This window comes from Vanessa tameamea, chromosome 12 (assembly GCF_037043105.1).
Source record: "Vanessa tameamea isolate UH-Manoa-2023 chromosome 12, ilVanTame1 primary haplotype, whole genome shotgun sequence".
In the NCBI taxonomy this organism is placed as follows: domain Eukaryota; kingdom Metazoa; phylum Arthropoda; class Insecta; order Lepidoptera; family Nymphalidae; genus Vanessa; species Vanessa tameamea.
In genome coordinates this window covers 11805143-11819932 of record NC_087320.1, presented here as the reverse complement: position 1 = coordinate 11819932, position 14790 = coordinate 11805143, and the positions used below count along the sequence as shown (strand labels likewise).

The window sequence follows — 14790 nt, the reverse complement described above, 5'->3', positions numbered from 1 at the left end:
CCCATGAAATGAGAATAAACTGACTCAATTGTCATTGGTATATGATTTTGTATTGTGTTGGATACGATTCTGGAAGGGAATGCAAATATGTATAATGAATTTGATAAATACTCCAAAAACCTATTAAATAAAACATAAAAAAATTAGTTAGTTCATTAAAAAAGGGGTGTTTCGAAATCCATTATTTCAAATTTTGTATTTATTTTCACTAATTGTATTTGCAAATTGGGTCTTTATTAAATAAACCTGTTTCTACTTCTAAACATCCTTTTCAATAATAAATAACGTAGAAATAGAACTTGTCCAACAAAAATAATCATATTCTCTACGAAATTATTATTTATATTAGCATTGAAATTTTCTTTTTTAAAATATATGACATCGAACGAAACTTAAGAACCATACGAATAGCAAACCTGACTCATGTGTTAACTGGTTATTTAGCTGTTAATAACAACATCGAATACTCAACGCAAGGAGCTTTTCGACACTCTGCTGGTAAAATAGATAACGTATAGTAAAAAACGAATAAAACTATTTTTATGTAGTGCAAACCAATAATATTCCAATGACATGAGAAGTTATTTAAAACTTAAGATTCACATATTCCAAGCGCTACGATATGATTTTTTTTTATGGCATTGGTTGGCGGACGAGCATATGGGCCACCTGATGGTAAGTGGTCACCACCGCCCATAGACAAAGGCGCTGTAAGAAATATTAACCATTCCTTACATCACCTATGCACCACAACCAAGTAATGATGTCGTCCTGACTTATTTCGGTAACGGTGACATATTATGGTGCAGAAATGTGTGCGCTAACACTTCACTCACTATTCCCTCACTCTCACAATCCGACAGACAGGACCTTTAAGAATTAAGGTGCAGGACCAGCTTTAACTGCTTGACCTGTCCGACCTGTTATTGGGAATTTGTCCACAGAAAATTCCAATAACTTTTTATCGGCTCTCGTTGTCTTTGGCTATTTATAAAACCACTAAACCAAAGAGGGAGCGAAGTTCCCTATGTATCTAATATATAATTAGTTCAAAGCTACCTCATTACTTGTAGTCTTACTTATAAAGCGCAGCCTGTATGAGGTTTGTGGTTTTAGTGTCCTATTTTGATAATTTGGGTTCTCAACTGGTTTTTTGCATAGATAACGATATAGTATTTGTTTCGTATGGATGTTCGCTGTTTTGTTAAGCTTTTATTTACTGGATCGTTCAGGTTTAAACATTTTGACGCTCTGTCTCCATTTACGTTCACTGTGTGCTTATATATTAACTCTGCGGTGACAGTGACAAATTGCCGGAATGAAATGGCTCTCAATACGACCATAGTACGTTTGTTTGGTTTACCGCAAATGCATACATTGAAGAACAATTGTTTAATCAGTTCAGAAAACAACTCGAAATTAAATAAAAACTTCGATAAGTTCCATCCACTCATCAGATTTTCTGCCGCCGAACAGAAATACTTGGTATTATTGTGTTCCGGTTTGAAGGATGAGTGAGCCCCGTGTTAACTAGAAAAACAAGGGTCATGACATCTTAGTTCTCAAAAGCGAAGGCATTGGCAGTGTAAGGAATGGTTAATCAATATTAAATCAACAATGTATTTAAAGTATTTCATTGAATAAGAATTAATGTTGTATAGGTTAAAATTGCCCCGAAAATTAGCCAATATTTGTGGTAAAAAATAAATAACAAAAAAATGTTATTGTGGGTTATCACTTACAGATAGACACATACCATCGCGGAATTTTTGTAGACATTTTTGAGGTGTACAATTTTGATCTATCTCATACTGTTCAGCCAGCGTTTGCAATATATGCGCAAAAAATATGTCTTTTTACATCACATTAGAAACCTCTAAAATTATCAGTGTTTATCTACTATATTGTCCACGTATTATACATACAAAATCATTCTCTTTAAATCACTCTATCTATTAAAAAAAAACCTCATCAAAATCCGTTGCATGGTTTTAAAGATTTAAGCATAGACAGGAAAAGACAGTCAGCGGGAAGCAATTTTGTTTTATACTATGTAGTGATAACAAATAGGTACAACGTACACAGTTTTCACTCAATAGGAAATACAAACCGCTATGTCAAAGCCAGCGTTTACAATGTAAGCGCAAAAAATGTATAAATTTACGACATCACATTAGAAACTTTTAAAATTATCAGTGTTACTTAAATATATTGTCTTTGTATTATATACAAAAACCGTCCTCGAATCATTCCATCTATTAAAAAAAACCGCATCAAAAACCGTTGCGTAATTTTAAAGATTTAAGCATACAAAGGGACATAGGGACAGAGAAAGCGACTTTGTTTTATACTATGTAAAGAAGATGAGAACTGATTTGGTTTACGGTAGTACTATTTTTAATACAATTATATTTTTACAGTACTGTTTCTGAAATATTACAATTAAATAGATTAACCTGAAAAATAGAATCTAGAGGACTCTTAAAAACATTAACCCCGTGACCTTGAATTTTGACCCTTCCAAGGTCAGAGACTATCCTTAAACGACTCGAGGGACGAAACTAATAAAGTGGACTTCGGACTAATTGCAGTATAAATTAGTTACGGCGAGTTGTAGTCCAGGAGCTATTTATTTAACGGCGAAGGTAAGCTGGCGCTCCATAAATAGGAGAGTGAAGGAATGAACAGTGAATCTGTTTTCGTATTCACTTTCACAATATTTTATTTTTATTGTTATATTTGTTTCTCCACAAGCACGTTGTCCGTGTCTTTGGTATCTTATAATATTTTATAATAAGGTGCAATACAATAAGGCTTTTATGATACAAATTTCAAATGCAATATACATCCTCCTCCAACAGAAGTTGTAGATCCACATCTTCGTTGACTTGGAATATGTCTTTGAGGGGATGTTATTTGTCTTCGTGTATTTGAATGTAATATTACATTACATACATACATTACATTAGCAGCCTGTAAATTTCCCACTGCTGGGCTAAGGCGTCCTCTCCCTTTGATGAGAAGGTTTGCAGCATATTCCAACACGCTGCTCCAATGCAGGTTGGTGGAATACATAATGTGGCAGAATTTCGTTGAAATTAAACAAATGCAGGTTTCCTCGCGATGTTTTCCTTCACCGCCGAGCACGAGATGAATTATAAACACAAATTAAGCACATGAAAATTCATTGGTGACTGCCTGGGTTTGAACTCGAAATCATCGGTTAAGATGCACGCGTTCTAACCACTGGTCCATCTCGGCTCAGGCATGTGATATTAACCCCTGGCATATATTATTTGGTCCGGGGTTGTTATTATATTTAATTTTGATAAAAATATACGCCATTAATTATATAGTCCTATAACATTTTTATTTATGTCAAATAAGAAGGCGGACTGTGGAGTAACCATTGCCCCTATACATTTGTATTCTAAGAAATACTAACCATTTTTCATATCACCAATGCAACACCAACCTTGGGAACTAAGTTGTTATGTCCACTGTGCTTAAAGACTGGTCCATTCACTTTTGAAACTGAAAAAAAAAACAATACTAGGCATTGCTGTTTGGTGGTAGAACATATGATGATTGGCTTGTAATTACAGCTACGGGCTTGCACCAAGTCCTAGCACCCAGTAAATATGGCATGTACATTAATAAAACTAAATATTATTTTATAGCATAAATACACTGGTAGCTATCTCTTAGACTACTTCTAGTTTCGAGAAGATAGGGCAGTTCCGAGTTTGTAATTAGTTTACTCAGAACAACCCCAAGTGATTCAAAGTTTATTTCATGGGACGCGATAAATCACCCTTGAGAACATGTCTTGGGTATTGATACGGTACATGAGATGTGTGTTGATCAGCTACATCTTTGAATGCATGTTATCTTTTCTACGTGTGTAACTGAATTCCTCCTAAGCGATTGGAATGATCTTGATGAAGGTTTTATTTATATTTAAATGGGTCCCAGGATGGTTTAGCTTGACCCGGTAGGAGGCATTACGATCGAGAAGTAAATTAAATCAGATAGGTACGACCCACTCATCAGACGTTTTACGGCCAAACAGTAGTACTCAGTATTGTTTTGTTTCGGTTTGAAGGGTGAGTGAGCCAGTGTAACTACAGGCACAAGGGACATAACATCTTAGTTCCCAAGGCTGGTAGCGCAATGGCAATATGGGGAATGTTTTATACATCTTGCAGCGTGTTTATGGGCTATATTGACCACTTTCCACCAGGTGGCCTATTTGCTCGTCTGCCTATATCATAAAAAAAAATCTCACGGAAACATCGTGTTGGTATCAAAAAATCTTAATTTTAAATAACTAGAGAATAATACAGAAACGATATTCGGTCGTATCTTTGATAGTAATATTTGATAGTAGGTAATATCTTTCTAATAATAATAGCTTGAATTAATTATTTATTCTTAATTGAACTTTAATTAATAAATAACTTTCATATTAATGAAATGTCTAGTTCGAAAATTTCTAAAGAAATATAAATATTTCTGTATTTTAGAAACGGGATGAGGTTTTTAAAAGGTTTGTTAATTATTTTTAATAAATATATATATAATTATATTATTAAGTTATATTATTTAATTGATGGTAAAGTTACCTTAGTAATATTCTGGTTCTTCTCTATACAATCTTCATTATGAACCGGTAGTATCTTTATTATAACATTGAGGTTAAGAAATGTCAGTACATACGAGATGTTTTGCATATTTTGATTAATTTGATTGATTACACACACGCGCACACACACACGCACACACACACACAAACACTGCTACATACCCCTCCACACCTTGTAAAATGCTACGTAACTTAGCAAATTTCTTAAATTAATGAAACATTGTATGACAAATCACCTTCACGACGTCTGTCCTTACAAGCTTGCACATATAATTTAGGCACTTCATTATATATATAACATAATAAGTTCATCCATAACATCTTCGTACTGATGTCAACACGCACTTGGTTGTATATTTGTGTCTCCAACGTCACATAACAGGCTCGAACAGTTTTCTTGCGATTATAAAGAACTGACCAAAAAGGTCAGAAACTCTTTGATAACTGATAAAATGCGGTTACTTTGACAAAAAAAAATCTTATTTAATTGATACTCATTGTTCATGGATACTTGAAAATAATTTTATTAATTAGGTTTAACCGAAGATTTTCGTGGTTTTTCTTTTTCATTTCACACATAAAATTGTATGCATCATATCAGATATTCTATACACCTTTCGAAATCTTCAATTATCGTATCATATAATTAAGAACATACAGCAGTTCGCCGGAGCATAATTACTTGTGTTAAGATATTGAGAGATTGTAATTGTATTACAATTTTGTTAGCTTAATACAAGTTTGATTTTATCTTGACTATTGCAGAAATTCATACCTTTTATATTTAGTTATATGTTTGCTATAAATAACAATAACATTTTTATCCAATATCCTTCTAATCGGCGACATAACCGACTTCAACGCCAAATTCAATTAGATTTACAAACTCCAAACACGCCAACTTTTGCATTTCTCACAGTCACTTGTTCAGTCTGACACTTATCTCCAGCGTAAGCGACGTGATCTTGTATTGAGGAACTTATTCGCGTCAAGTTACCCACGAATTGAATTTTCAAAGAAATTGTTCGTGGCAAAAATCGAGAGATATTATTATTGATATGTTTGTGCGAACCCGTCTGAGTTGGTTATTCTGCTGTCAAATTAAATACGTTATACTGTTGTTCACGAACAGCAAAAGGTACGGTATGCTTATAGGGGACATAATATTATGTCAGAGCCCTTGGTTGGCGACGTATTAACAAGGACTGGTTATGGTAATATTACATTGCTAATCTCTATAAACCACTTACCTACTACCCGTGATGTAAGTGCCAGCAATTCTATTTAAAAAAAAAAAAGAATAATAAATCAGAAAAGTATTTGAAACTTTATTAAAATGGCGTTTTCGTTAAAAAATATTACAGTACTTTATATAAATATTATTTTTTACTAATTCACACTCTCCTATAAAACAGTCTTAATATACGTTAAGTCCTTTTCAAATCAATGTGTATGAAACATAAACAGATCACAAATCACAACAGGACACTCGAAAAATACGTTACGTTGTCGACCGAATACGGCAAGTCACACTTAGTGACTGTAAATATCCTATACGACATTAAAAAACATTTTAGTTTTAAAAATCGAGACAAATTGATCAAAAAGATTTATTTTAAAGTTTTCCAAAAAAATTCTCATCAATCTATTATATTTTTATGTTTATATTTAACGTCAGTTTAGAGAAAATGAACTCACTCACTGGCACTTCAAAGAATTTGAAAACCTTTTGATGTTTAAAAATTGGAATAAATTTGAAGGAAAATATTTTAGTTTCAAAATTAAGAATTGTTTAAAACATTTATCGATGGCGAATTCAACGAATAAATCAAAATTTTGCATTAATAAAATCAAAGGTCTTAAAAAACCACCAGTACGAATCTGTAAGATCTGTAAGAATTCACTTCCGACTTACGGTGATACGCTATTTTAATACTTGTATCAAAAAGTTTTTACTATTATTATAGTCAATGTCGCATATCACATTCTGGCATATCACATTCTGACATTTCACGTTCGTGTTCTGCGGTGAGTTTCGAGTTTCTTCCTATAAAACTCTTCTATGAGACTGATGACAATTGAGTGGTAACACTGCATTAAGATTTGTGTTTTTTATTTCAAACGTGTGTATCTGTTTACATTTCTTTTGAAATGAAATCAACTGTGTGTCTGCTCGTTTCGCTCCGACGACGATAACGACTACCCCGACGTTCCCCCGTTCGGCAACTCCTTGAGCCGATTGTTCTCGGCGACCAGAGCTTGAACTCTTAGCTCGTATTTTGCTCTCAGCTCCTGAGGACGACATTACGGACATTACGAAAAAGTTGGTATCGCCATGAATATCAAAACACATGGTCACAAGGGCCCCGAATACCTTGAAGAGCGCGAGTTGCGTCTCGTACTCGCGGCGCAGGTCGTCGTTGATGTTGGTGCTCGTCTGCGCGCGCCGCAGCACGAGCTCGTAGCGCTCCTTCTCCGCCTTGAAGCGCGCCTCCATCACCTGCAGCCGCTCCTGCGACACGCGCGGGTGACCATTCGTGTGCAGCAGGCACTCGTGTCAGTGTATATATTGCCCTAACGTTGGTGTCCGCCTCGTGGTTCTAGTAATTATTGCTATCTCGAGGCCCTGGCCTCGAGAGCCCGGCCAGGCCAGTAAACGTTTCCTGATATTTTGAGTCAGGTTATATTTCTCCTGCTCTATTCCCCGATTGCATTTTAATCAGCGAAGCTTAGTACGTTACGATTTGAAGAAACCGATAAATATGTACGTATAAAAAGAGAGTGAGCAAAAGTATTTCTGACGCAACTCCTAAAATCTTAAGTACCTTTACAATTGGCAGGGCAAGTGGTAATGTTTATACGACGAGGTGACTGCTTATTCGAGTGACAAAACTATTCTGCTCATATATCTTCATACTAATCTAAAAGAAAAACAGCAATTTAAAGACAATCATTAAAATCTAACTTACTTCCATAGCCTTCACTTCAGAGTTTCTTATTTCCAGCAAGTCCTTAGTAATTTGATTGATATCCTTCAACGATTGAACCTGAGTCGTCAACGCTTCTATCTGCAGTTCCTGATTCTTGACCATCTTCGTTTTGTCGAAGATCATTCCGCGGGCTTTGCTGAGGAGCTGGAGTATTTGAAATAATAAAATGTCGAGAAATCAAAAAATAAAACAGAGAAGTCAGAAATACAGAGACTAATCTACTCATCTACAATCTCTAAAAATATAATCTTTCTCCTATTTGATGAACCGTATACTTATTTATGGAAATCATTAAGTGGATACTTTGCCTAGTTATGGGTTTCTGAAAAACCAAGTCCATCCAAGTCCAAATCGTGTAATATGCATAAAAAACTCAACGAATATAGAAGCTAGAGCAAGATTTATGTTTAAAGCTGGACAGCTTTGTATAGTTGAACGTTATAGGGTAGCATATCCTACGCTGACTACCGATCCGATTTGAATAATTCGTTTTGCGTTCGATAGACCACGGATAGAGAAAAATACTAGGCTCTATAACTTAATTACCTTAATCAGAAAACCCATAACTTTAAACGTCAATAAATATGGCATTTGTATGAAACGAGCATGCATTTTATTATTATTCCAAATGTAACTTGTTAAACCCGCAAATACGAAAATTATCTTAATTTATAGTTCTCGGCCATCGGGACTCGGAAAGTTGTAGTCTTATACATTAATAGCGTAAGCCGATTTATCGTTTAGATCGTCCCAGTGATTATGCGTCGATCGCTGCACATAAAAAAGTCGGTTATGGTCTCATTTTGAAGAGCTCCAGCCGTAATGTGCAGAAAATTAAAGAGGATTCTTGATTCTTAATAAATTGTTACGATTTAACAAAAAAATAATTTCCGAGAGCGGAAAAAAGATAATGGCCGGTTAGAGAGCGGTACTACACAAAAAAAAATTAAAAACGTAAACAAAATTATAGTCAATTTTTATCGACAAACTCCAATTTTAACCGAACGAATGTACACTTTTATAATATTTTCTATAATAAAAACATCATTTAAAAGAGATTTCATTATTTTGGCGTCAAATATAGATTAGACACTTGCATTTTACAATGAAATGAATCAAAACAAAACCTGTATAAGGTTTCAAAACCTTAAAAAAACTTTTAAATAACCGCGAAGTTTCGCAGGCTACTCACTAGTGCTCAATAACTCTATGTGGTATATTGACATATGAACTCAGAAAGCAGAAAGTATAACTTGGAGTTGGAAATAGGAATACTATAGTTCATATCATACACACACATTCATAAAATTCGATTTAGACTTACGATAGCAACTGTTAAGTTCGAATATTATTAAATTAGCAATTATCTGTGCCTGGCTGGGAATCTTTATTTCTTATAAAAAAGGCATCTATCCCCCTCTTTTTTATTATCATTTGTTTTAATCATATTAGTCAAAATTTTACTTTATTTTATTCAATAAAATAACTTTCAGAATGAATTGTAATACACGAAGACAGAGATTTATTAATCATATTAATTGCACAATAAACTGTGTTAATCGATTTTATCTAATTTCTTAGTTTCACAAGGACCTTGATACGAGCTGTATATAAGTAAGAGCATTGTTCGTAGCTCAATCAGATCTAATAAAGATGTCGTGTCATCTTGAGCTTTTGTATTTGACGAATTATTACGAATAATATTACGATGTCTAGTGTCTAATAAATATTTGATTGCTTAGATTAATATTGCTTGTACTTGATGAACTTATCAATGTGTGAGTAACCCTATATATATATGTATTGACATAGTCTTTTGTTGGGATTCCGGTTTACTGACTCCATGACAATCGACATTTCATTACTGATATGACCTTTTTTTGTGTTTATATCATTATTGTTTGATTTAAGTTTATTTGGGAGGAATTTCTACTCAAATTAAAAAGAGAGAAAAGGTGTTGTATTTTTCGCGTTACTACAAAAATAAATAAACCAAATTTTATATTTTTCTTATTATGACGATCTTTTTTCGACAAGATATACTAGATCAGACTAAAATTGCAACTGCACATCAAATGGTGCACATATATGAATAAAATTAAATTTTACCTTATAGATTACGAAAATAAAGGGATTGAATCTAAAGTATAAGCGAAGAGGTCTTCATTTCAATGCGACCTCTTTACTGATGAACTGGTTTCATAGACCAGGCAATAAGCCCAAAGATTTATTCAATGATCACAAAGAGGCAGTCAAATTAAAATTAAATCAATTCTGATAATAAAATAATCTACAATCACTTCGATTTAAGTAATCTATAAATACTGACACGTTTCAAATCAAATTTTACTCTCAAACTTCAGTTCCTGAAACGCTAATCAAAAACAAACTCACTAATCTGGCTTTAATCTGAATTGTCATTGGTCGGTGACGGTGACGCTGTAGGCGACCAATGGGCGTTTAGATTAATTGATTTTTAATTAATAAATTAATTGATTGTCTAATTAATTGATCTGCCTTAAGCCAACGTTTCGGACACAAGATTTAAGTATTTTATTATTCTGTTTTTCAAATATTGTATTGTATACTAGGAATTTTGCACGACCCAAAAAAGAATGTAATGTTTTCAGAGTTCACGGTTGGATGTGAGTTTCTGTATTCCAATATAACTTTTTAAATGGTATTATGGTGTATGGTTATAGGCTTACTGCTGTTTTTCAAACAAGTCGGTCGTGTTTTTTTAATTTTTGACATTATCAGAATTTTTTTTTTTTTTATTTGTATGAACATATTATAATGTCTAGGTAACGAAGCAACGAATGACTTTCGTCGTTGTTACGACTAGTTTGACAGTTAAAAATTATACATAATAATAGATCCACAAAATCGTATCGACACGTATAACTTCTAGAAGATTCTCTAACGACGAGTATATGACTAACCTCTTCATGCTGCAGTTTGATTTTCTCCACTAACTCGTGGTTTTTATTACCAGGCTTAGACAGAGCCGCTTGTAGTTCCGTTTCTAGATTCTTAACTCTAGCTTTTAGAAGATCTATTTCTTCTTCGCGTACCTAGTAATTAAGAAACATATTGATTAATGATTTTATTATGAATCAAAATTTTCTTAATCTTATATAATGTATGAGAATTATATAATTGATGTCTTAAACTGAACGGTACTTTCAATTCTCCATAATAAAAAAATAATCTTACTTTCAGCTCTAACTTAAAACCGTCTTCTGTCCTTTCCTTCTTAAACTTTTCTAATTCTTCAATCTTATTGAGAAGTTCTTGTTCTCTTTGTTGCCAATCGCTCTGCACAAAATTAAATAAAATTTTAATTATAAATCAAATCTCGTTTGAATTAATTAAAAAAAAAAAAACTTGAAATATGACTTTATTAAAATGGCACCAGACTATCGAAAACTGATAAAGTGGTAAAACGATCTTAAACATTTTCAGCGCCAATGATTAATAATTTCAAGAATTATTAATATGCAATTAAGAAACCAATGGCGGTTATATACTCATCAGTTAACATCAAAACATAACTATGAATCTTAGTTGATAATATATTGACAATGTAACTAATGCTACATATCTATCAATGCTTATTTTTAAAGGCGACGGTGCCCATCTAACCTTACGAGTTACCCAATAATTCAACATCAATTTCAAGTCAATAATTAGTATTGAATAAATATATTTAACTCACAGATTGTTGAGGTTGTGCTTCATCATTTTTTAAAGTAGTCGATGTTGGTTCTTCGGATTTCACTTCATCTATCTTTGTTTCAGCAGCAGGTACCGTGGGAACTGTTGCTGTAGCATCTACTACTGTTACTTGAACATCAGGGACCGTATCTTTTTTTGTTTCAGTTTCTTGTGACGGAACTTCATTTACTTTCGTGTTAGCATCAGATACAGACGTTTGAGTTGCTATCTGTACTGTTTCTGGTTTAGGAACAGCCTGTTCAGGCACATTATCTATTTTAGAAGCACTTTCAACTGTTTTGTCTTCCTCCTTAACGACAAAAACAACTTGATTATCACTTTTAGAACCGTTACTTAAAGAACCGTTGAGTAATATATATTAAGACTATTATCTTAGTATCATAAATATTTTATTAATGTTAAGCATATTTCGTAATTTGTTATGTAAGATTATATTACTTTAACTTCGAATATAAGAACAAATTCGAACAGATAGGGTAACTTTCAAAGTATTAGTCTGAATGTTACCATCAATTAATCGTCAAATTAAACAACGAAATAACCAAGACCACTTACAACTGCTTTGGGTTCCACTTTTGGAATTTCAGTTGGTTTTACTTCCGCAGGCCCTTCTCCACTTCCTGCCCCTTGGACTTGCGCTGGATCCGCCTGAAGACATAAAATGTTTACAAATATATAATTGAATCTTTTTTTTTAATATTGTGAATACGATTAATTATACATAGCGATAAGATTTTACTACTGAAATCTATTTAATTTAAAAAAATAAAACCATTATTAAAATTTCATTCATTTTATATCAAGAAAATACCAAAACTGATAAAAACGAAAAATCTAAGAATTTTTCTTTATATCAAAATAGAATCTCAGAGCTTTCTATCACTGTAGGAGTCACGTGTAGACGTTCCTAGCAAGGACATGTTATAAGACAGTGTAGGGCGCAAATGTCGTTTTGGAAATCGCTTTATTAGATTCGTAATATTAATATAAAAAAATAATAACGAGAAATCGTTTATTGATATAATATGGTATAATATGGACCAAGAACATTATCTTATTGGCTGTATGCCCGGTTTCAATACCATGACTATTCCAAAAAGGTATACATCTAAATAATAATCTTTTTCTAAAAAACTTAATATTATGAGAATAAACAGCGTTACAATATAAACTATTTTTAAATAAATTTTTACGTATTTTTACAAATATAAGAATCTCATATGAAATAAAACTATTAAGTTATAAAGAGACATATAAGAATGAAACTAAATACAATAACGTAACGTACTTTTAAATTTTCGTCGAAAAAATGTAAATTAAATTCGTCATGCTATGTGCGTATTTCCTTTGTTACCTTAACGCCACACGATTCTCGTACTCTGGTCCATATAGACCTCATACTCTAATCGTCTATTTCACGTAAATCGATTAAGCCGTTCTAAATCAATTTCCATCACCGTCCATTAAATTTCACAACACATTAGCCATACGTGGATTAAAATTACCCGGCAAATGGATGACATGACACAAATTTATTTTTAATAATTTATATTGCTTTCACGTAGACAAATGCGTCAGTATGGATTAAATAAAAAAGGTTTTATATCACTTACCATATTTTGATTTGAAAACGACAACGTTTGCTTAATTAGAAATTAATTTAGAAATTACTTCGAATTTTAAACAGCAAACCGCGCACAAATATCACCCGAAACTTCAACACTATCTATTTCAGGAGTGCAGACGTAGAGATTTAAAAATAGAATACGGTTGAAAGCGCTCAGAAATTCTCAACTTTCCCGCTTAACTTTCAATTTGTAGATAATTTTTACATGAATTGTCTGAAAAAAACTTATAGTAAAATACAAGTTTTGCGTAATATATGTGCCTATATGATATATTTATGATATAGGTACCTATATGTCTTAAATGGTAATGCGTGATTTATACCATGTGACATCTTACTAAAATATTAAGAGTGTAAGTCTGTTCTTCAATAGATGTGAGCGAACGAGATCAGCTGAATTATAAGGCCTACTTCCAAAAATATTACACTGGGATGATTTTTCTCCGCAAGTCCGAACTTTAACTTTACTTTTTTCTTTTTGCAAAATATAAAATATTCGAACTTTTTATTTATACCATAGCTAAGCGGACCAGCAAATCGCCAATACACCACCAACCTTGGGAGCTAAGATCATAACATCTCTCTGATTGACTATTCAAACCGAAGCATAACTAACTATGTATTGCTGTTTGGCTGTGGAATAACTTGGTTTGGAGGTTAAAACAAACCTTACCACCAAGTGAAGTTGAAGTCATAGATTGTTTAATCTTGTAAAGTAAATAATAGACAAAACAAGACAAAGAGCAACGATTAATCCAATCAAAAATAAATACATGTATGTATGTACGTAACACAACCTAAACCAAACATTTCAAGTTTTCAGTTCTTGTTATACTATTATTTTAAAAAAATTTTTTATGGTATCGGTGGCAAACGCGCAGGAGTCTCACCCAATGGAAAGTGACTACCACCGCCCATGGACATCTGCAACACCAGAGGGCTAGCAGTTGCGTTGCCCGCTTTTGAGAAAGGTGTAGGCTCATTTTTTGAAGGTTCCCAAGTCGTATCCGCTGGCGAAGCTGGTTCCACAGAGTAGTTGTGCGAGGCAAAAAATACCTTAGAAATCGCGCTGTTATGGATTTTCGGACATCTAGGTGGTTCGGGCGGAACTTACGTATGTACGTTCAGTCGTATAATATATTTATTTACAAATTTTAATTTTAATAAAATACAAAACTAAAGAAATATAAATAAAAAGTAGTATTTATATTTCTTTAGTTTTGTGTTACTCCATAACTTAAAAACGCAATTTCAGTCACATCCTGTGGTTCTCTCATGCGCTTGCATATTTGGGATACCTATAAGGTGATTTTATGTTCACGGTGAATGTCAACATAAGCATTGGGCGTGGATTAGTACTTGTTGAATTACAGACAGGATATATTATGTAAATTTAATTGTATTTGATTGGCCTAACTTTGTATTTTAAATGCTAGAAAAGACGAACTACTGAGTTCTCGTCAGTAGAATCTCCATTCCGAGCCGGTGGCACCAGCAGTTTTCTCAGTCGTATGCCCTAAGACAGATTGTCAATTTTATTTAACAAAAGCATAAATGGTCTATTTTGGGACAAATATTCGAAAGTTAGGTAACATTCACAATTTACTGTCCATCGACGACTTTGAGAGCAGTCCGATTTGCATGCACTTATAAAAAAGATCCTGAAACCGGTAATCGGTTTACCCTGGTACCAAAAAGCGTCAATGAAATTGCTCGAGATACACAGTCGCTTAAAAAGGCTTACCCATACTTCATACACTATAACACTTATATACTTTAAACGTTTCAAA

General features: G+C 33.2%; 1 protein-coding gene across 3 annotated transcripts; it reads right to left on the bottom strand.

Moving 5' to 3' along the window:
* Nucleotides 1-5949: 5949 nt before the first annotated feature.
* LOC113398461 (uncharacterized) lies at nt 5950-13136 on the bottom strand. 3 transcript variants are annotated; one of them, XM_026637213.2, is made up of 8 exons: nt 12987-13136; nt 11929-12021; nt 11354-11662; nt 10852-10953; nt 10578-10709; nt 7615-7779; nt 7020-7157; nt 5950-6937 (listed from the first exon to the last, which is right to left on the bottom strand). In XM_026637213.2, exons 1-8 carry the CDS (start codon nt 12987-12989, stop codon nt 6845-6847), a joined length of 1035 nt encoding a protein of 344 aa, XP_026492998.2. In that variant the 5' UTR covers nt 12990-13136; the 3' UTR covers nt 5950-6844. The 3 variants fall into 3 exon arrangements, with proteins under 3 accessions (XP_026492998.2, XP_026492997.2, XP_064072601.1); XM_026637212.2 differs by lacking the exon at nt 12987-13136 and adding an exon at nt 12728-12875; XM_064216531.1 differs by lacking the exon at nt 12987-13136 and adding an exon at nt 12728-12875 and having other exon boundaries at nt 11354-11608.
* Nucleotides 13137-14790: the final 1654 nt, after the last annotated feature.

Coding starts and splice junctions, on each gene's coding strand:
- LOC113398461 (XM_026637212.2), bottom strand. CDS start 12,772: ATGAGGTCTATATGGACCAGAGTACGAGAATCGTGTGGCGTTAAG. Junction 10,954..11,353: donor AAGCACAACCTCAACAATCT/GTGAGTTAAATA, acceptor AATTTTGTGCAG/AGCGATTGGCAACAAAGAGA. Junction 7,158..7,614: donor CTGAAGTGAAGGCTATGGAA/GTAAGTTAGATT, acceptor CGCGTGTCGCAG/GAGCGGCTGCAGGTGATGGA.